Source organism: Mesoplodon mirus (genome assembly GCF_964341445.2).
Source record: "Mesoplodon mirus genome assembly, chromosome: 11".
Classification (NCBI taxonomy): domain Eukaryota; kingdom Metazoa; phylum Chordata; class Mammalia; order Artiodactyla; family Ziphiidae; genus Mesoplodon; species Mesoplodon mirus.
This window is the reverse complement of record NC_138987.1, coordinates 52,324,716-52,346,547: the sequence shown is the minus strand read 5'-3', so window position 1 is coordinate 52,346,547 and position 21,832 is coordinate 52,324,716. Positions and strand designations below refer to the sequence as shown.

Genomic DNA, 21,832 nt, shown 5'->3' with positions numbered 1-21,832 from the left:
TTGGTTTGCCCATTATAATTAATGAAAATGCTCTTTGGTAGTTATTACAATCTGTCAGATCACATTAATCTACATTTCGAAAAGTGACTTGGAAGAAGGAACCATAAATGCACTTTCTCTTTGAAGGAGCCATTAGGGTTTTCAGGGTAAAAGCATATTTATAATTTTTTGTTTTTGTTTTTGTTTTAACCAGAGACAGACTTAATACATTTGAAACTTATAGTAAAAATGCACTTTTTATTATTATTGTTGAAATAAGGAAAACTACAGTTAACTATTGGGACTTCAGGAATAAAAGAATTTTAAATCATTTTTCCAAAGCCCCTAAGCCTTCCAAATTAATGAAGAGTTGGGAGGAAGAGCTGCAGTTGAAATCTCACTGGGCTCCCCCTTTTCAATTTTCTAGGAATACTGTGAATTCATATTGTGTAAACATTTCCACCAAGTTCTGTGTTTCTCTTTAAATTTTTATTTCAACTTTTTATTAACGCTGCTTTTAGGTCATGGCATGGTCAGGTCATTTACCAGCAGACTCTCAGCTTTAACTCAATTCTTTTGCTTCTGTGGGCTTTTTTGGCCATAACTGTGATATGCTTCTAGATGACTTATAATCAAATGAGTTCCACAGTAAATACTGATATCACATCTTTGCTCAGAATGCCCTCAGAATGCCCAGGGCTCCCTGCTTTCCTCATGAATGTTTTTGTCAAATTAACTTTGACATTCCCCAGATAACAGATAGCTCGCTGAATTTCAAATGGGATGCATTGTGGGGCAGGAATTCACAAAGCATTTTACAGTCAAGGGTTTCTGAAAATAGGGGAATAAAACCAGGTAGAATGAACACTGCTATGGAGGAAAGGGTTTTAATCAATTACATAATTTGGCTGCTGATGATAACAGGTTGAATGAAGGAAATATAAAATAAAATGAAAGCAACTCAACTTCATCTGTGAGCCACGTATACCTGACTGAAGTAGTACGTTCCCAGAAACATCCTCTCTTTCCCTCCTTCCTCGCTTTCCATCAACTACTATGACTGAACTACATTCGGTCCTGCTGCACATGAAACATGCATGCTCTTCCTTTCCTCCCCCACTGGCTTGTTCAACCATTCATCATCTCCTGCCTAGACTGTTGTTATCCAGTACGTCTGTATGTGAACTACTCCAAGGAACTAAGGTAGTTTAATTATGAGAACGTCTTTCCACTGAAATGAAATCTGTCTGCCTACATATACCTCATATCCATGGGTCTTAATACCATATTTTGCACCTTCATCCACCTATTACCATTGTCGAATATTTAAAGTTGTTGTCATGTTCTTGCCTGTGTCAGGATCCACCACCATGCTCATCTTTCTCCTCTCAGTATGCTTCCCCTTAAAATGGAGCACCCAGACTGGCAGGTGGCTTTACCAATATTCAACAGGAGAAGCCCAGTACTGTCTTGGTTCTGAACACATAGGTACGAATGCAACCCAGATTTGCATAAACTTTCAGATACTGTTATTACATGCTCGGTTCATACTGAGTTGAATTAACCAAATACCTAACCTCTTCATGTGATCAGTCATTAGCCTCAGCTCTTATGATCTTTCCTTAGGCGGATGATCTTTATGAATTAGGAGCAAGAGCTGACTTTAATTCATATTGATTTTTGTCTCCTCTAGAAATTCATTTCCATCCATTATTCCAGAGTCTTGGTAAGATCAGTTACCCAGATAAGCACACTCTCACTAGGCACACATTTCTTCATTCTGTACTTAAATGCGATTTTTTTCCACACATCTTGCTAAACTCAAAACATAAAGTATCTGTGGCTTTCTCCTGTTCTACAAGCCTAATCATGCCCATTAAAAAAAAAAAAAGGTAACGTGCTCTCAGTTTGACGTGACTTATTTTTACTGAACTTATATTGGTTCCTGATGACGTTTTCTTTTTTTTTTTAACATTCACAGTCCATCTGCTTTTTAAAAAAATATATCAGCTGTAATATCCCTGGAGATTAATGCTCCAGCTTCAATGTCTCCATTTATCAGAATTCAGTCTATGCCCAGCTTCCACTCTAACACCACCCCTTTTGAAAACTGTCACATTTGTCCCTCCCGCTACTCTTCTGGCACCTGTCCTGGTCCCCACATCACCTCAAGATGACCAACTGTGGTCCCATGAGCAAATTTATATGCTCTTTTAATACCCTACTGGATACACAATTGTTCTAGTCAGGAAATTTAATTCCTTTGGAATAATTTTATTCCTTTCCAAAACTGTCTCGTGCAGCATGGACCTCTATAGCCCCTTACCAGGACTTGAACCATTTCAATCTAAAGATCACCTTCATTAGCAGAAAAGACAAAAGTTGTAATATAGAAGCTGATAAGCCTTTTTCTTCTCTGTCATCTTGTACCATTAAATTGTTTTCCTCAGGTTTGGGACCCATTACTGCTTCTTTAAGGCCTAGCATAACTCAGAATCAGTCCTTTTCTCTTTCACTTATGACGCTAAGCATTTGTTCACAAGCCTCAACTCACTCACTCACTCTGTACTTTAGTTTTATTCACACTTTTTTAGTAATAATGGAAAAAAATAAGATTGGAGTGTTCCAAAGGATTAGTGCTAATGCACAGAATGATAATTTGTTAGCACTCTGCGTTCAACTGGCTTTAGCTAGTCTGGCCTGGCTGGGCCTAGAAGCCTACTCACCATTTATGACTGTTTCTCTGGGAAAACACATCCTACATTCCAAAAAAGTGACTCGGAAAGAAATTTCTGAGATCTTTGCGTCTTGGACTGCCTATTTTCGCTCCTACCCTCGAATCCTAACAAATCCACAAATGTAGCTTCTGAATCAGCCACATAAAACAGATGAGTAGGTCCCCCTTTCCCATATTCAGGCAAAAGCACCATCACCTTTTTCTCCTGAATGCACAAAAAGCTTTCAACGCTGAAATGCCCTGTGAATTCTTACCACAAAAAATGGGCCAATTTAGCAATGCTAACTATCCAGTTTATCTTTGATATCATTTCTCTTTTTGAGCCTCCTTTTGCTAAATTAATGTTCTTTTGTTTGGTTCTCCCCACCACCTTTTAAAAAAATTTTTATTGGAGCATCGTTGATGTACAATGTTGTGTTAGTTTCAGGTGTACAGCAAAGCGAATCAGCTATACATAATTTTTCAGTTTCTTTTCTCATATAGATTATTACAGAATAGTGAGCAGAGTTCCCTGTGCTATACAGTAGGTCCTTATTAGTTATCTATTTTATGTATAATAGTGTGTATATGTTAATCCCAATCTCCTAATTTGTCAGTCTCCCCCATCCCTTTCCCTTTGGTAACCATAAATTTGTTTTCAAAATCTGTGAGTCTGTGTCTGTTTTGTAAATAAGTTCATTTGTATCACTTTTATTAGATTCCACACATAAGTGATATCATATGCTATTTGTTTTCTCTGACTGACTTACTTCACTTAGTATGATAATCTCTAGGTCCATCCATGTTGCTGCAAATAGCATTATTTCATTCTTTTTTTATAGCTGAATAATAGTCCACTGTATATATGTACCACATCTTCTTTATTCATTCTCCTGTCAATGGACATTTAGGTTGCTTCCATGACCTGGCTATTGTAAATAGTGCTGCAGTGAACACTGGGTTGCATGTATCTTTTCAAATTATGGTTTTCTCCGGATATATGCCCAGGAGTGGGATTGCGGGATCATATGGTAGTTCTATGTTTAGTTTTTTAAGGAACCTCCATACTGTTCTCCATAATGGTTGTATCAATTTACATTCCCACCGACAGCGTAAGGAGGGTTCCCTTTTCTCCACACCCTCTCCAGCATTTACTGTTTGTAGACTTTCTGACGATGGCCATTCTGACCCGTGTGAGGTGTTACCACACTGCAGTTTTGATTTGCATTTCTCTAATAATTAGTGATGCTGAACATCTTTTCATGTGCTTTTTGGCCATCTTTATGTCTTCTTTGGAGAAATGTTTCCTTTTTTAGTTGTGTTTCTTTTCCGTTTTAGTTTAGTGAAGTTAGTGCCATGAAGTTACAAGGCAAAGCCACCCTACTTCTCTGTTTATAGAAGGCACAAGAGTGTAAGTCCAAGTATAGAAATACTTGAACGGAAAAGTCCTGCTTTATCCCCAGTTTTCTGTATCCTGAAGATCGTTGGAGTTTGAGGCAGACTTTGGGACTTAAGTTGGGTTTCTTGGGATTCGCAAGGAAGACCTTGGACTGACCATAAAACAAACCTTATTCTCTCTCAATAGCCCCAGCACCAATTCAGTTGCCTCAGGGACGTTTAGACCAGAAATAACCAAAATGAAGTCTGGATTTGTGGGGGGGGGGGGGGCGGGGGAACAAACATGAAAATGGATCCTTGAGCCTACTTTGAAAGAAAACTTGACCAACCACTTTGAATCAAAACATGAAAACAAAAATCTGCAGACCCATAGGCAGTGGGCTCTGATTTTTCTCTCAGACCATTTCCATGTCAGGGAAAAGAAGTAAGATTGACGTTCTCCTGGTTCTATGTGCCACTTCCAGAGTATTACTCTCCAATGTTCTTGGAAGAAAAAAGACAGTTCCATGTAGGTCCATGCAAGTAGAATATACCCTTAGAGTTTCGCAGAGCCTAGCATCTCTTATTTCCCAGCTGCTGCTCCTGGTTCATTGAAAATCCAGCCCTGGTTCACATTTCCCTCTCTGTTCCAAGTCCTCCATCAGACAAGAAGCACATCTGCATCCACAGACATGACCAGTGCACCTTGGTCCCTCAGTAAATTGACCCCTTATCTCCAACGGTCTCCCTTTCATGCATTAACTGCCATGGTCCCGTCCTGGACCTTGTTATCACTTGAAAATCTTCCATTTCAAAGTCACTTACTCAAGAATCCCTCTTTCTGAGAACACCAGCATCTTCTCATTTTACAGTGCCCTCAGAGGCCCCATGACTTTTTCTAATCAATCTGCAGATGCTCTTTTTCTTCCCTCCCCTCCTTTTTTAAGGTTACACTTCCCAGTTCAGCCTTTCAGTAACACTCTCGCCAGAACTCTTTCCATCATGGCCATCGAGCAAAGCCATGCCTCTGGCTGCAGCCCGCTATGCCCTTTCTCGGTGTCTGAGTGATGCCGGAGAAAGCCACAGCAGGGCAGCTTGGTATCATTGCAAATTCAGGCTCCTCAGCCCTACACGGGCCCTCACCACTGCCCAGAAAGCCTAGCACTTTTTCTAGGTTTCTCCAGGTCAGCTTGGTCCCCGCTGACCGGGTCCCTGACCTGGTCGCTGAGAATTGAAGCTGTCAGTTGGGAACTCCCTCAGCTTCTCTCCATCAAGTCCATAAACCAAGAGCATCTGCCCTCCTCACCTGTGCCTGCCTGAGACGCTGCTCCTCCTACCTAATGAGGACTCCTCCATATCTACAAACCATTCCACGGCCTTTTGCAAGGCAGCTCTCTCCTCTAGAACAGGGGTCCCCGACCCCCGGGCCATGGACCAGTGCCAGTCCTTGGCCCATGAGGAACGGGGCCGCACAGCAGGAGGTGAGCGGCGGGCGAGCCAGGGAAGCTTCATCTGCCGCTCCCCATCGCTCCCCACTGCTCCCCACTGCTCACGTTACCACCTGAACCATCGCCCCCCACCCCGTCTGTGGAAAAATGGTCTTCCAAGAAACCAGTCCCTGGCGCCGAAAAGGTTGGGGACCGCTGCTCTAGAGTCACCTGTTCCTCTCACATGGATCCTTCCTATCAACATGTACATGTGTGCAAGTCTCTCCACTTGACAGAAGGTAATCATCCCTGGCCCTCATATTCTCCTCCAGTTTTCTCTCATTCACTAGCCCTTCAATCTCCTCCCTTGATAGAGAGGTCAGTATTTTCTACTTCCCTTTCTCCTTCTCATTCCATAATCCACTCTAATCTGGATTAAAGTAGCATCCTCAACACTCCTGAGAAGCAGCCCTCTCAGAGGACACCAGTGACCTCAATGCCTTTTCTTTATTCACCTCACTCAGTGATTGTCAAATGGGGACAATTTTGGTGATGTCTGGAGATATTTGGTGATCACACCTGGGGAGAGGGTCCTTTGCATCTCATGGGTAGAGGCCAGGGATGCTGCTAAATATCCTACAATGCATAGGATAGCCTCCTACAACAAAGAGAAATCCAGGCCAAAATGTCAGTGGTGCTGAGGTTGAGAAATCCTGAGATGATGATCCCTATGCAACACCTGAAACTACTCATCACTTCATCTGTTTCTCAGCTTCTATCCTCTCACTCTCCAGATTTTCCTCCTACCTCTCTGGTGTTCTCTTTCTGCAGCCATCTATTGATTCTTGAGTCATTGCCCCTTATTCCTTGGAGATTTAAGCCTTGGTTCACTGTTACTTCTCCAACACACTACTCCTGACATAATCCTCGGGGCTTTCCTTATCCACATATATAATCCTTCCCACACCCTGTCTGTGCAAATCCACCCTGCCTCAGCCCAGAATTCCAGTGTTCATAGCCCAGACCTGGTCTGTACCACTTACTACTCCTCCCTCAGTTATAAACATCTGACTCTCCACTACCACCTCCTATTTCTCCAGCTCATGCTCTTCAATACCCCAAACTCCCAAAATTACCAAACCCCACTAGGGTAGAAATCTATTGATCCTATTGCCCCACCTTCCTCATGTCTGTGGTCCTCTACTCTTGCAAACACCCTACAACTCCCTTACCCTTGTCTTGCTTTGCTGAACTGACCTGGAGAAACCCCAAAACAAGTAAATCAAACTCTGCCTGCTCCACACCTACTCCCCCAAGCTGGACTTAAATGGGAAAAGCAACTAACCTCAAGTGGGCTCTTAGGGCTGCCAGGCAATCATGTTCCATTACCCAGTGCATTCACTCTCAGATGACTGTCTCATACCTTCTCTCTCTTCAGATCTCTTCATCTCTCTTCCTTCCTCAATCTTAGCTAATGGCTTGTTTCCCATTTCATTGATAAATGAGAAGCAGCCAAGAAAAAACTTCAACAAGCTCCTACTAGCAGATCTATTGATCTAATTCCACCTGGGTCCTAATACACTGGCTTCCCTCCTACTTCTAAGAATGAACTGTCTCTAAAGCTCTAGGTGGATGCCCACTTCTCCTCCCATAAGGAGGAGATTCCATCCCCTTCTTGCCCTCTCAAGGTCATCACTCCAGAAATTCTTCCCCCTCACACTCCTGCATTTTCAAAGTTTCTCAAGTTTCTCTCTCTACTGGATTATTTCCATCACTTTACCAACAACCATTCCTGCCATCTTAAAACTAACTAGATAAATTTTAAAACTCTTTTCAACCTAACGCCCTTGCAGATAATACCCCCCTTCTCTGTATTCTTGTTCGGCAAGAATTTTTGAAAGTGTTATCTAAATGCCAGTATCCCATTCCTCTTCTCCCATTCCATTTTGAATCCTCTCTAATGAGGTTTTGGGTCCCAGCACTCAGCTGAGACCTCTCTTGTCAAGGTCTCTGCCATATTGCTAACTGCAACCTCCCATCCTCATCAGCAGCATTTGGGCATTCCTTCCTACTTTATACTTTCTTCCTTTGGCTTCCAGTACTCTCCTTGTTTTTCACCACCTCACTGGTTCCTCCTTCTCAGTCTCCTCTGCTGATGCTTCCTCCTCTCTCCCTGACCTGTAAACACTTGAACCCCCCAGAGCTCAGGCCAGGCTTTCTTCCTGATTCATCTCACCCTCTCCCTTGCTGCTCATCTCCAGTCCCATAGCTTTAAATACTGTTCGTGTGCTGACAACTCCCAGATCTCTAGCTAGATCCTTCTCTTGAACTTGGACTGAATGTCTCAAGCTTGACATACCCAGAACAGAATTTTGGTTTTCCTCTGAGTAGTCTCCCTTCCAGCTGTTCCTTCCATAATCTTCCAGGTCAAAAATCTTGGGAGTCATCCTTGATTGCTCTTTCTCGTACACCTCACAGCTGATCTGTCAAAAAATCCTGTTGGTTCTACCTTCAAAACATACCGAGAATTTGAGTATATCTCACTGCTGCCATAGTTAACACTCAGGACCAAGCCACCACCATCTCTCGCATGGATTCCTGAAAAGCCCAATAGACCTTCCTGCTTCTGCTCTGTTCCACCATACTGTTCTCACAATAGCCAAAGTGATCCTGCTAAAATTAGGTGAGGTCAGGTAAAGTCACCCTTCTACTCAAAACCCCCCAGTTTATCTTCCCAAGGGTTACCCTTGAGAACTAAAATATTGCCTGCCATATCAGTAAACAAAGGTTGTTGCTTCACATTGCAGCCGCCTGGACGGTGAGCGCTGAGGGAACTCAGGATGGAGACAAACAGGCTGCCCACTGCCAAGCTCATCTAGCAGTCAGCTGCTGCAGCCACCCCCATACAATGCACCTGAGGAGACTGGCCCCCAGATAGCTAAGGTGCATCTCAAAGGAGTGATTTCAGTGAGCCCAGACTCTCGCACCTTCCCATACATAGAAAAGCACTAAATTCCTTAACTTGAGATGTCTGGTTTTCTTTTCTTAACAGTAATCCTTTGATGTTCTGACTACTTGGTCTTTTGTTGCAAAAACTTCTATATATCCTGGCCTCCCTCCTTGCTTCTTCGGAGCAGTCTCTCAGAGTTATTTGAGATGTTGTCTCCCAGGCTTGAAGTCCTAAGAAAGTCCACCAAATAAAACATAACTCTCAACTTTTAGGTTGTGCATTTTTTTCAGACAACACCCTCAAATAACTTCCCAGCTCACTCAGAGTAAAACCAAAGTGTTTACAATCGCCTATAAAGTCCCCACTAGCTACTATTCTCACCGCCCTTCATTCTACTCCAGTCACATTGGTCTCCTTTCCCCAAACCTTCCACAAACTCCCACCTCAAGACCTTTGTTCCTGTTGTTCCCTCTGCCTGGAATGCTCTTCATCTAGTTTTCCAAAGAGTTTGCTCCAGCATCCCTGCTTCAGGCCTTTCCACTGATCACCTTCTCAGTGAGATTTGCCCTGTACACCTTGTTGAAAACTGTAAGCAACTCCCTCTGCAACACACACATATAATCCTTCCTTTATTCTTCTCTGAAGGATTTACCATCCTCTGACATGTTGTGTTTTATTTATTTTGTGTTTTATGTCTCCCCTACCAAAATGTAAGCTCCACACGTGCAGGGATGTTTTCTGTTTGTCCACTATAGTGCTTAAAATAGTAGACATCAAATAAATATTTGTTGACTGAATTAAGATTTTAGCTCTTTCTTCAAGGTCACATATATTTTCATCTAGTTAAAGACAATCAAATTTGAATTTCAGGAAATCAACTGTATTCTCTATTAAGCAGTATCTTCTCTCAAAAAGGGAGCCAGTTACACAAAATTCCAAATGGCATAAGAACTCTTCCGACCTCCTTCTCTCTGCATAACCATGAGTGCTGAACGAAGGGAACATATTTGCTCCACTTTAATCCTCATCTTCCCGAGTCTCTTTTCCTTTTCTAAATCCTGAGGTTTCTCATCATCTTCCCTGGTTTACCCTGTCGTAATCCTAATATTCTTTTGCCAGCCCAAACTCTATCTTATTACTTACACCAAATTTGGTAGAAGGTAAACAAAGGGAAACATCATCAACTGGCATGAGACAAGAGGCTATAAGAATCCTCCTGTCTCTAAAAAGCCCAGGGAGTCATAAATAAACCTCAAGTTCTGGAAAGGCCAAAAGAGAGGGTATTATTATCGAGACTTAGATCATAAAATGTAATTCCTTAGCCTTCTCTTTCCTTCCACGTGTTCTCATGTTGACTGCAGCCTGGTTTCTATCCAGCTTGCTGCAAGCAGATTCACCGTTGCTAGATCAGAATTCCTCCCCATACCCCATCCCTCACCCTATGTATACTCAGGCAATCAGACCCATGTGAGTTCCTGGGTCAGTGCCAACAGAGGCAGGGTTTCTAGAAAGAGCCTTGACCACTACCCAACATTTCCCCCTACTAACCCCTCAATCCCCAGGTTTTTTTCTACTCCCTGGGGCTTGGATCAACCTGGGGTCTGCTGGGGCAGTCACGCCGGCTGGGTCCCTGCAGTGACGCCTAGATCACCTTTGCTCTTAACTACATCTGGGACTGGGAGCACTGGTGGAAGCCTGGGATGCCCTACATCTGTGCTGCCATTCTGCAGGACCATCTCTATATGCTCCATCACCATGTGGATGGCTCCCCATCCTTGGTTTTAACCAGCTTGGCTAGTACTGCAGTCTCTACTTCTAGTCTGAACTCCTACAAGTTTACCTGGGTCTCTGGTACTCAGTTCCCAGCCTCACTTTGGTCAATCCCTTTCCTCAGAGTCTGATACCTGTCCTCACACACCCCATCTACTTTCAGGGTCCGTGTCCCAAAATGATGGTCACCAATCACATGGTCCTGAGCATCCGACCATGCCACCATTTCCTCGACAAGTTCCCTCTTGAACTAACTGCTTTGAAAATTCTAATGTAATGAATTACAGTTCATTGGCACAAGGGAACAGAAAATGTCAGAGACGATATCAATGTCAGAGGAAATAACCAGCATGGCGCTGTACACCTTAAACTTACACTGTGCTATATGTCAATTATATCTCAATAAAACTGGGGAAAAAACGGCATGGGAAAATGTTCAGAGTAAAGCATTAAGTTAACAAAGCAGGTTATAAAACAGATTTTCATTGTGCTTAAACAAAAAACTGAACCACGACAGAGGTGGTTTCCCACCATAGTGAGATAACCAAGGGACTCTCGGTAAGGTCAGCCCTTAGCCAGGTCCCTTTCACCTTGACCCTCACCCACACATGCACCTCACCTCGGAGTGGGTCTATGTCTAGTTTCAACATGTTCCCAGCTCCTCACAAGCTTTGGGGTGGCAACAACACATGCACCTATGTTCACGTCTTCATTCACCTTTTAACATGTCAGCATGGTTTGGCTAAACTCACCCACTTCAGTCCACAGAGTGGAGCAGACAGTGGGGAGGGGCAACATGTGATCACGGGACAAACTCTGCCCTGCAAGGTGGCCGCTGTCTGCAGGCACATGAGGGATTCACAACAGCATTTCTTTATCCGTGATTTATGTAGACTACACGGCAATATTTTGTCTGACTAGTCATACTACACACCTGAACTGGGAAGGAAACCTTTAATGTACTTATCATGCCATAACGAGCACCGCTCTCAGGCCTTGTTTCAAACGAAAGAAAAACAAATTCTGAAGGAAACAAACGAATAATGATAAGGATTTTGTCCTCCCTCTTGGCCAAACTATATAAATACATTCTGTTGTACAAAAACACTGGGCTCTTCATCCTTCTAAAATCTGAACTATTTGAGGATAAGGCCTGAGTAAACATGGTCTATGCCTTGCTTTATTTCAGTTCAACTCAGCAAACTGCGGCTGGACCTTCCGAAATGCCACCCGGAGAAGAACAGAAGACTGATTATCCAGTTCCTTTTATTCTTCTCTCTCTTTTCTGTTTCCAATTTTGCTTTGCCTTTGGGCTCTTTTTTTTTGGGGGGGTGGGGGGCATATACATACTTAATTTATTTTTTATTTTTTATTTTTGGGGGCTCCTTTTGCTCCCAGTTTTGTACTGTTGTCCCTGTTTCTAATTTAAGATTCTGGTTTGGATCAACTTAGCTGACTTTGTCCTGGCATGTGCCCAATCCGCCTCCTCCCCAACTGCAGCCACCCATTCTGACCGATGCTGTAACTTTCTGCCTACAAAAGAGGCTTCCCTTAAATATCAGGCCTGAGTTCCCTGAGTACCCTATTCTCAAGGCGGCTTCTATACCTCCTGTTTGTTTACCATGGAGACAGCTCAGGAAACACATGTTTACTATGGAACTGGGAGTACATGGGCTACAGTGATGCTGACGAGAAAACACAAGCAGATATGTATGTGCTACACAAAGATGTGGCAGGCAATGATCATCAGATGTGTGAAAATTTATAAAGCACAAGAAAATCACAGATTCCTCCCTGAATTTGATATGAACACACAATTAGAGAAGGATAATAACCAGGATATAGAGATCTGATATCAACCACACAAATAAGGAAACTGTGATGAACAATTTCAGCATCGGGGCTTCCCTGGTGGCGCAGTGGTTAAGAATCCACCTGCGAGTGCAAGGGACACGGGTTTGAGCCCTGGTCCAGGAAGATCCCACATGCCGCAGAGCAACTAAGCCCGTGCGCCACAACTACTAAGCCTGCACTCTGGAGCCCGCGTGCCACAACTACTGAAGCCCACGCAGCTAGAGGCCCTGCTCCACAACAAGAGAAGCCACCACAGTGAGAAGCCTGTGCACCACAACAAAGAGCAGCCCCCGCACAGCAACAAAGACCCAACGCAGCCAAAATAAATAAATAAATAAAGCTATTTTTTTTTTAGAAAATAACAAAACAGAAAAAGGTCAGCTCCATGAGTCTGTACCAATATCATACTCAAACGTGAAATATCTGTGTCAATTCTACTTTGGGGCTGTAACGGCAGAAGTCAGAAAAAACACAAAGCTGCTCTGTTACTTTAAGATGCAGGAATATTGGTTAGCATTCACAATTTTGCTTCGCTGAAAATCTCACTGAATATAATAGGGAAGTCATTGAATACTATGTCTTTCCATTATATCCAAGTGATTTTCACAGTAGGCAATCTGCTAGTACACCACAGGAGTCCCACACTTTGAAATAAAATGGCATTGTGGATAGAATCTCATGTGCGATCCCTTTTCAGTCCAGAGACGTGCCTAGTTTCCTTACTCTTGGCTGACTTGAGGGGACAATCCATAAAGAGTGTGTGAGAAGAGGGAAAGCACATAATGAGGTGGTTTTTTGTTGTTGTTTTTTTCCGCTATCAATAATATAATTGTGCTCTGCCGATTACTGGAGTGGCGACTATACATCATATTTTGAAAATAAAAAAAAAGATTTTTCCATTGTTAAGTTGGTAGACAAGCCATTTGCAGCAGGGGGCAAAAATCAGTAAATCTAGGTGGATCCTGGCATGCTTTCCTTACACATCTGGTGCAATAACATGGTATAGGAATTAGAGACACACTTCTTCCCATCATCCTCTTCAAATAAGCCTAATATAAAATCTATTTAGTAAGGACATTCTCCACCAGGCATCGTATGTGCTTAATTTCCTTTAAACAAGGCATTAATAAAATCACAGTAGCATCTAATAAGATTTTTGATTCCTTGAGGGTAGGAATCATGGCTAATCTTTAATGAGTCTAATTTAGTGAGAGCACTTAGTTCCCTTCTTAGCAGAAACAACCAATAGAATATTCCTAGCCCTACAAGATGTATCCATATAGGTTGTGTTACTGAGGCTCCAAAATGAAAAAGGAATTGGACTGGTCAGTGTACCTGGATGTGCTCAGTAAAGACTGGTTTCCAGAGTTTTTGAGAGCAGAAACAGGTAGCAAGGGTATCAATGAATAAAGGGGGAGTTTCAGACACACAGTGCTATTTTACTGCAGAACAAGTTCCCATTTGCTATTACAAGCAGCGTGAAGAGCGAGCTTACAGTGCATGATGCCAAGACGCTGTAGTTCAGGAACCTGCTCCCCAGAGGACGAGACTTTGCACAGAGAGTCCTAACAGCGAGGCCTGTGCCAGATCTAGAGCCACTGAAGGCAAGAACTCATTTAAAAACAAAACAAAACAAAACAAAAAACCCCTTTCTCCACTTTGTGAGAAACCTCTAGCTAACTGATACAAATTTAAGATAGAGTGGTAGTACTCACAAACTCCGGGGTTCGGAAATCCTGCTGACTTTCCAGTGATCCAAAACCGGAGACAATTGTCTGTTCAAGGTTTTCCAAGACTGAAAAGAAACAAAACAACGAATAAATAAATGAGCATGAACTTCCGTTGGCTCACATAGATTTTTTTGCTTTTAAGTCAGCATTGGCTTAACTATTTTTAGCATCTGTGGCACACTTACAGGTTGACATTATGTAAGGCTTTTGGCTATAAGGACACTCAAAATCTTCAGCAGCTATTTCATCTACTGGACAATGCCACACTTGTAGGATATTAGGTCCTAAAATGCTCTAAGGCTAGATCTACCATGGAAAATCACTTAGCTTCCACATGGAAGGACATGGCAACTAAATGTTATAAAATTCCAGCTCAGGAACACTTTAGCCTATTGATGTTCTTTTTTCTTCCACATGTCAGGGAACTGATGTGGAGTCATTTTAGGGTAGTAATCTTCTGTTTTAAAATCTGTTGCCTAGCACTATCTAACAGAAATATACTGGGAGCCAAACAAAATATTCTAGTAGCTACATTAAGAAAGAGAAATAGGTAAAATTATTTTTAGTAGTAAGATTTATTTAACCTGATATACCCAGATTATCATTTCAACATGTGTGTATTAAATATAAAAAATTATTAGTGAACTATTTTACATTTGGGGGGTACTCTTATACTCACAACACATCTCAGTTTGGACTAGCCACATTTCAAAAGCTCAATAACATCATGGGACTAGTGGTTACTACACTGGACAGCACAGTATTAGAGGGATAAAGGAGCCAAATGTAGAAGGTGGGGTGTTCTGCAAGACACTAGTCTCCTCTTGTAAACATGTTCCTGATGTGAATAAAAGGGACTGTTCCAGATTAAAAGACACTAAGAGAACAAAACAACAATTTGCAGTGTGTGGTTCTGGGCTGGATCCTGGTTTAAACAATCCAGATGTAAAAGACTTAAAAACAAACTGCAAAAATTTGAATACTGATTAAGTGTTGGGTTATATTAATATCGATAAGTATAACCATGTAATTTTGGCCATGTAGAAAAATGTTCTTAGTTAAATAAATTTACATAAATAGTCAAATATTATTAAGCATTTAAATAAATTTAAATAAATATTCTCATTTATCAACAGGTCCAGCCTCTTCAACAAATCAATGACATGAAAAAGGTAGACTGTTAGAGATTTAAAGAGCCCTACGGAACAGAACTCCAGTGTGTGTTTTTTCCTACACCACTGAACAATTAATTCAGTTCTGACACGATCTACCTGAAGGTAGCATCAGATTCCACAGTTTATGGGCTCAAGACTGCCCCCATTTCAGATGCCAATTGGAAGTCCATGCTGTCACCTGTGCTTCTGACCAACTGGCTATAAATCGGAGGTTCCCACCACCCTCTCCTCAGGCTCAATTAATTTGTTAGAGTGGCTCACAGAACTCAGAGAAACATTTATTACATTTACTGGTTTAGTATAAAGGATGTTATAAAGCAGGGGTCCCCAACCCCCGGACCACGGACTGGTACCGGTGCCTGGCCTGTTAGGAACCTGGCCGCACAGCAGGAGGTGAGTGGCTGGCAGGTGAGCAAGCCAAGCTTCATCTGTATTTACAGCCACTCCCCATCGCTCACATTACCGCCTGAGCTCCGCCTCCTGTCAGATCAGCGGCGGCATTAGATTCTCATAGGAGTGCAAACCCTACCGTGAACTGTGCACGCGAGGGATCTAGGTTGTGCGCTCCTTATGAGAATCTAATGCCTGATGATCTGAGGTGGAGCTGAGGCGGTGATGTTAGCACTGGGGAGCGGCTGCCAATACAGATTATCATTAGCAGAGAGGTTTGACTGCACAGAGACCATAATCAATTGCTTGCAGACTCATATCAAAATTCTATCAGTGAGTGGCAAGTGACGATTAAGCTGCATCTTACGGAGTAGACTGGACATAAGCAACACACTTTGGGTGTCACTGTCTCCCATCACCCCCAGATGGGACCATCTAGTTGCAGGAAAACAAGCTCAGGGCTCCCACTGATTCTGCATTATGGCGAGTTGTATAATTATTTCATTATATATTACAATGTAATAATAATAGAAATAAAGCGCACAATAAATGTAATGCCCTTGAATCATCCTGAAACCATCCCCCGCCCCTCCCCCATCTGTGGAAAAACTGTCTTCCACGAAACCGGTCCCCGGTGCCAAAAAGGTTGGGGTTCTCTGTTATAGAGGATACAGATGCACAGCCAGATGAGGAGGTACAGGGGCAAGGTGTGTGGGGAGAGGTGCAGAGCTTCCATGCCCTCTCCAGGCGCCCTGCTCTCCCCACAACTCCACGCGTTCACCAACCTGAAGCTCTCCAAACCCTGTCCTTTTGGGGTTTTATGGAGGCTTCATTACAGAGGCATGACTGATTGATGATCAGTGGCCACTGGTAATTGATTCAACTTGCCCCTCTCCCCTACCCCGGGGGTCAGGGGGGTGGGACTGAAAATTTCTACCCTCTAATCACTTGGTGGGTTCCCTGGGCAGCCAGCCCCCCTCCTTTGGTTACCTAGGGGCTGTCCAAGCACCTCATTAACATAACAAAGGGCATCTTTATCCCTCTCATCATGTTGGAAATCCCAAGAGTTTTAAGAAAGGAGCTCTGTGGGAATTCCCTGGTGGTCCGGTGGTTAAGGCTCCACACTCTCACTGCTCCAATCCCTGTTTGGAGAACTAAAACCCCACGAGCTGCGAGGTACAGCCAAAAAATAATAATAATAATAAAATAAATAAATAAAAAAGGAGCTCTGTGACATGAACCAAGGAAGAACAAATATATATTTCTTATTACAAATCACAATATCACAACAACCATTAGCTATATGTGGTACTCAGCTGGATCCTAACTTGAACAAACCAGCTATAAAGGTTTGCTTTTATCAAAACTAGGGATAGAAGGTTTGTTTGTATTTATCAAAACTAGGTAGACTGAGTATGGAATAAGCATTAAGTTATGGTAAATTACTTTTAATTTTATGAAGTGTGATGTTAGCTTTGTAGTGACTTTTTAATTGCATATTAATTTTTTTAATCCATTAGAGGCTTTCATGAAAGAAGAGACTAGGTTCCTATCAATACAGAAAAATTCCCTTCAGTGGCCCAAAAGAAAGCTGGGTATGTATAGGTGAGAGTTATGAGATCTCTAAGTGATTGTTTAACAAAAACAAACGATCAGCCAACGACTCAGCTATTTAGGTTTGGCACATCACTAAGAAACATCCCAGTACCTGGACTAGACTTTAGGTTCACTCAGAATCTTGCCCACTAAACTCATATCACTGTAAGCCTATGAACTGCAAGAAAATGGCAGTAGAAAAGAACACAGACAAGTGATTCTAATGCTTCTGAAAAACTGAGTTCATCAGAGGACCCCTAAATGTGAACCAAAGCAGAAACAGGAAAGAGATGAGGTGAGCCATGGCTTGCAGAGCTGCAACCAGAGCCGAAATTAAGGTGCTTGCCCCTGAGAACTCCAGGGGCCAGGGGGTGACAGCAAGTACTACACAGTCTGTTACATTCAGCAAGTACTGCACAGTCTGTTACACTCAGGGAATTGTAATAAACTGTTTATTCCAACATCAGAACAAGTTGTCCAAGATAATTACATTCTTGCAAGCCACCTTTAAAACTTGCTAAAATGTGTTTATACTAGTGGCTGTGAGGGTGGGTTTTAAATTGGTGTTTTGCAGCTTGGTTTCCAAGTAAGAAGAAAAGACCTTTTTATAGCAGTAAGATAGATATTGAAGAAGTTGTATCTGTGGTGCTTACGATTCACTTTTTTTTTCCTGGCAGAACTAGCAAGTCAGTGAAACATAATACTGCAGCTATTTTTTTAAATGAGTACTGTAAATCTGATGGAGTGACTTGACTTTTGCATCTTATCTGGATTCCTTTATAAAGAGATGCCCAGGGCTTCCCTGGTGGCTCAGTGGTTGAGAGTCCGCCTGCCGATGCAGGGGACGCGGGTTCGTGCCCCGGTCTGGGAAGATCCCACATGCCACGAAGGGACTGGGCCCGTGAGCCATGGCCGCTGAGCCTGCGCGTCGGGAACCTGTGCTCCGCAACAGGAGAGGCCACAACAGTGAGAGGCCTGTGTACTGCAAAAAAAAAAAAAAAAAAAAAAGATGCCAGTTTACCTATTATGTATCTGGGGTCAACAGATGGGACAGAGCTGCTGTTGTTGATTTTTTTTTTTTTTAATGAAAGGATAAGCTTAAGAAATTTTGCCTAAACAGAGGAGAAAGAAGGTGTATTGCCCAGATGTTCTATCAAATTAAAGGCATCTATACAGCTTGACAGGATTTGTGAGAGAAAATATAGAACAATTTATAATTTTACTTATTCTGTTGGTAATGGAAACTAATAGATTCACTGGTTAATGTCAACACAAAGTAGAAACTGTAAATTTGAGTGAATAAAACAGAAATGGCTTAATTGAAACATCATCCAGGTAGAACAAAGCTGCAGCTGTTGCTCTCATTACCTAACACAGTACTGAGAAGCAAACGATTTATGATGCTAATATGATAATTATACTTCCCTACTGAGGGGCTCCAGCTACTGTTTGATATGCTCATTTCTGGTAATCTAACACAGTTGAAAAAATTCATTTCTCAGCAAAAATAAAATAGTCAAAATATAGGTGACACTTTGAGGGCTTTTTAATAAAATAGCTGCAGAATCAGGAAAAAGATTCTAAAAAGGCAAAAATGTCCATTTAATTTTCTTCTTTATATAAGTCATTTTAAAATGTAATATTTTGAAATGCATTTTTAGTATTGCCATAATACCTCACTTTATACTACAGAAGTACCACCTTGAATGACACCATGATTAGCTCATTTAATTTTGGCACTTGGAATATAAAAAGCATGTGGGTACCTCTATGTTATCTTGTTCATCACAAAGCTGCTGAGAGAACTGAAAACTGTTTATTCAATGAAAAATCTTTGGTCCTGACATGTTGATATAATTTTGTGGATGCAATGTGAAAGTTCAATTGGAAGTCAGGTTCAACAAACATTCATTGCCTAGTTTATACATATTTTGCACAGTCATTGTGTTCTTAGGCCCTGGGAATACCAAGAAGAACCAGACAAAGTTCCCTCTTCTTGAGGAAAGGAATTTGAGACATGATAAATCCTATTTTGAGGATAATTAGTAAGTGCTAGGCTAGACAGACTAATGGAGTATATTGTAGGAATACCAAAGAAAACACTGTATACACATACATCAACTGGTTTACTACAGGCAAAACTCAAATAATTGAGGCTTTGGTCAAAAGAAACTCACTATTTACTTTTCCTAAATTGAACAGTAATTAATCATATAACAATTAGTTTAAAATGAAAGAAAGAGAAAAAATATTTTTAAAACTTTATCAAGGCAGTTACTATAGTAAGATTAAAGGAATAAAGTCACTGGTGGTACTAGTTCTGACATACATGAAGGCCCCAATAGAAATGTCTAGAAGTCCAGTCACATTAATGGGTTAATAAGAGAACAGCAGAAACCTCACCAGAAAGTTGCAGTTCACATGATTACTTGTCTATCAATTAGAAATGGAAATCATCCCAACTGCAAAATGGAGAGATAAGTTCTACAGCAAAGATGATTGAGATTTACCTAAAATGGGCAATAAAAAGAGCCATTATCTACATTTTATAACTTAGATAATCTATTATCCATCAGAAAACACAAAATGACCTCTCGGGAACGTCATGGGTAAGGCCCAAAGACTGCCTGATAAGCAGTGCCCAGTAATAAAAGTAATCAGAATTAGGCATCCACACTATATCTAACTTACAGCATCAGTAATGGCAGGTCATTGGATCCAAATGACATCTTCTTTATGGTGACTGGCTGTGAATGAAATGGTCAGAGACATAGCAAGTATATGAGAGACAGCAGGTAAAAAGAGACCATGGCCTGGTGCAAAGGGCACTGTGCATGGATTAAGGGGATTGATTGGGCTGATCTGCAACTTAGTTGCATGATCCTGAGCAATGACCTATTCTCAGTTTATCTGAAACTAGTTATAAAATTACTTTCCCTGGTTATCTTACAGGTTGTGCAAAGAATACAAATGATAATTCAAAATCATGTTGAAAAAAATAAAACACTATCTAAATACAAATTAAGTTCACGTACATAGAACATAATCATATCATATAGTGACATGGAGAAATGTAAACAGAAATTTCCTGAGGGTGTTATAACATGCCTGGCACTTCTAAAGGTCTGATCTTACTTAATCTTCTTTGTATCCTTGTTTTCACAGATGATGAAAAATTGGATATCATCAGCTGCCTGAAGTCAACCACTAGAAGTGATACAATGGCAAGCTGAATCTGTCTAACTCCAAAACTGGACATCTTTTTGAATTCACTAATGTCTCCTAAGCTGCTCTAAATAATTCCAAGGGGTCCCCTGATGCTAAATATAACTTGGTAAGGAATTAAAATAGCAAAGTCAGAAAAGTATTAACAATAGACTAACACATCTTGAAAAACAAATAATGAAAAAAAAGCAGTGAAATTTATTGGTATAGTACTCACAGTTAGAAGAATTAATGGAAAAGCTCCACAAAATAAACAAACAAATACAATATTCTGACAAGTGGCTAAAGATATTCACATGTCAAGGATGGAGCTAGGTGATATGAGTACAAATACCAAGATGAAGAGGGTATAGAAACTGTCCTCGGGAATCCCATGATCTAGTGAATGTACAATTAAAGAAGTGTTAAAAGAATGGCCCATATTGCCTTAGTAATGAAGATATGTTCACATATCCAGATTGGGCAGGATGTCTAGTGATCTGCCAAGCATCCTATACCTATACCTATACCTCTCTTCTCCCACTGGACTAGAAGTCTCTGAAAACTGGATCTCAGCATATATCTAATGTTTAACCTGAATATCAGCACTCACCAGCCACTATTTTTAAAGCAACCACACATTTGGACCACCATTTACTGTCACTCCGTAATTTCCAGATATCATGTGGGCCTGCCCAGTCTCACTCCCCACACCACCTAAGGCTAAGCCTATACCCCACATGTCGCATCATCCTATGATATCATATTTGGTCTCCAGGTTCCAGTGTCTCTTTCTCTGGCTTCAGTTTTACAGGATCCACTGTAGTTTGGTGACGGGAAGGGAAAAATCGATTTTCCCTATTATCCAAAGGCTGTAAACTTAAAGATTATAGGCCCTGTAATATTAAATATGATTCTAAAATGGGTCCAAAGAGTCATTATTAATGAAAATAAAGTTAATAATGAAATATAAAACACAAAGACAGGAGAGTTCCTTTCAAGGTTAAGACAGCTGTGTTTTACTACCCAGGGCAGTGGACTTGATTCATAAGACCTCTACGTAGTATAACCCTGTGGCTTCAGGAACATCACTCAACCCTAAGTTTCCTCATCATTAAACCCTCAGTTTCCTCATCATTAAAATGTGGATTATAATACCTACATCAGAAAGTGGAGAATAAATTAACTGACACATATATAAAAGTGACTCGATGACTGTTAAGTACTGTATAACTATTGGGTACTTTTTTCTTTTTTTTTTTTTTTGCGGTATGCGGGCCTCTCACTGTTGTGGCCTCTCCCATTGCGGAGCACAGGCCCCGGACGCGCAGGCTCAGCGGCCATGGCTCATGGGCCTAGCCGCTCTGCAGCATATGGGATCCTCCCGGACAGGGCCACGAACCCGTGTCCCCTGCATCGGCAGGCGGACTCTCAACCACTGCGCCACCAGGGAAGTCCCAAGGGTACTTTTTTTTAAACTTCATTCTTTAATAAATTTTGGCATCCTTTACCTTGTTAGGCACCCATTTTTCCCTCTGACTTTTTACCTTGACTATCCCTACCATTCATTCCTTTTATAAGAAAATGAACTTAAACATAGAAAAAGATAACATTAATTCAGCAAATATTTTTGAATGACCTCAGTGGCCTAAGCACTGCTGGCT

General features: G+C 41.6%; 1 protein-coding gene across 2 annotated transcripts in view; it reads right to left on the bottom strand.

Annotated features, from left to right (window-relative positions):
* Positions 1-21,832, bottom strand: part of ANO6 (anoctamin 6) — a 212,146-nt gene that overhangs the window by 111,975 nt on the left and 78,339 nt on the right. For both annotated transcript variants that reach the window (XM_082634721.1, XM_082634722.1), the window contains one exon: positions 13,789-13,868. In XM_082634721.1, the coding sequence (XP_082490847.1) occupies positions 13,789-13,868 (80 nt within the window). The remainder of the gene's footprint in view (positions 1-13,788; positions 13,869-21,832) is intronic.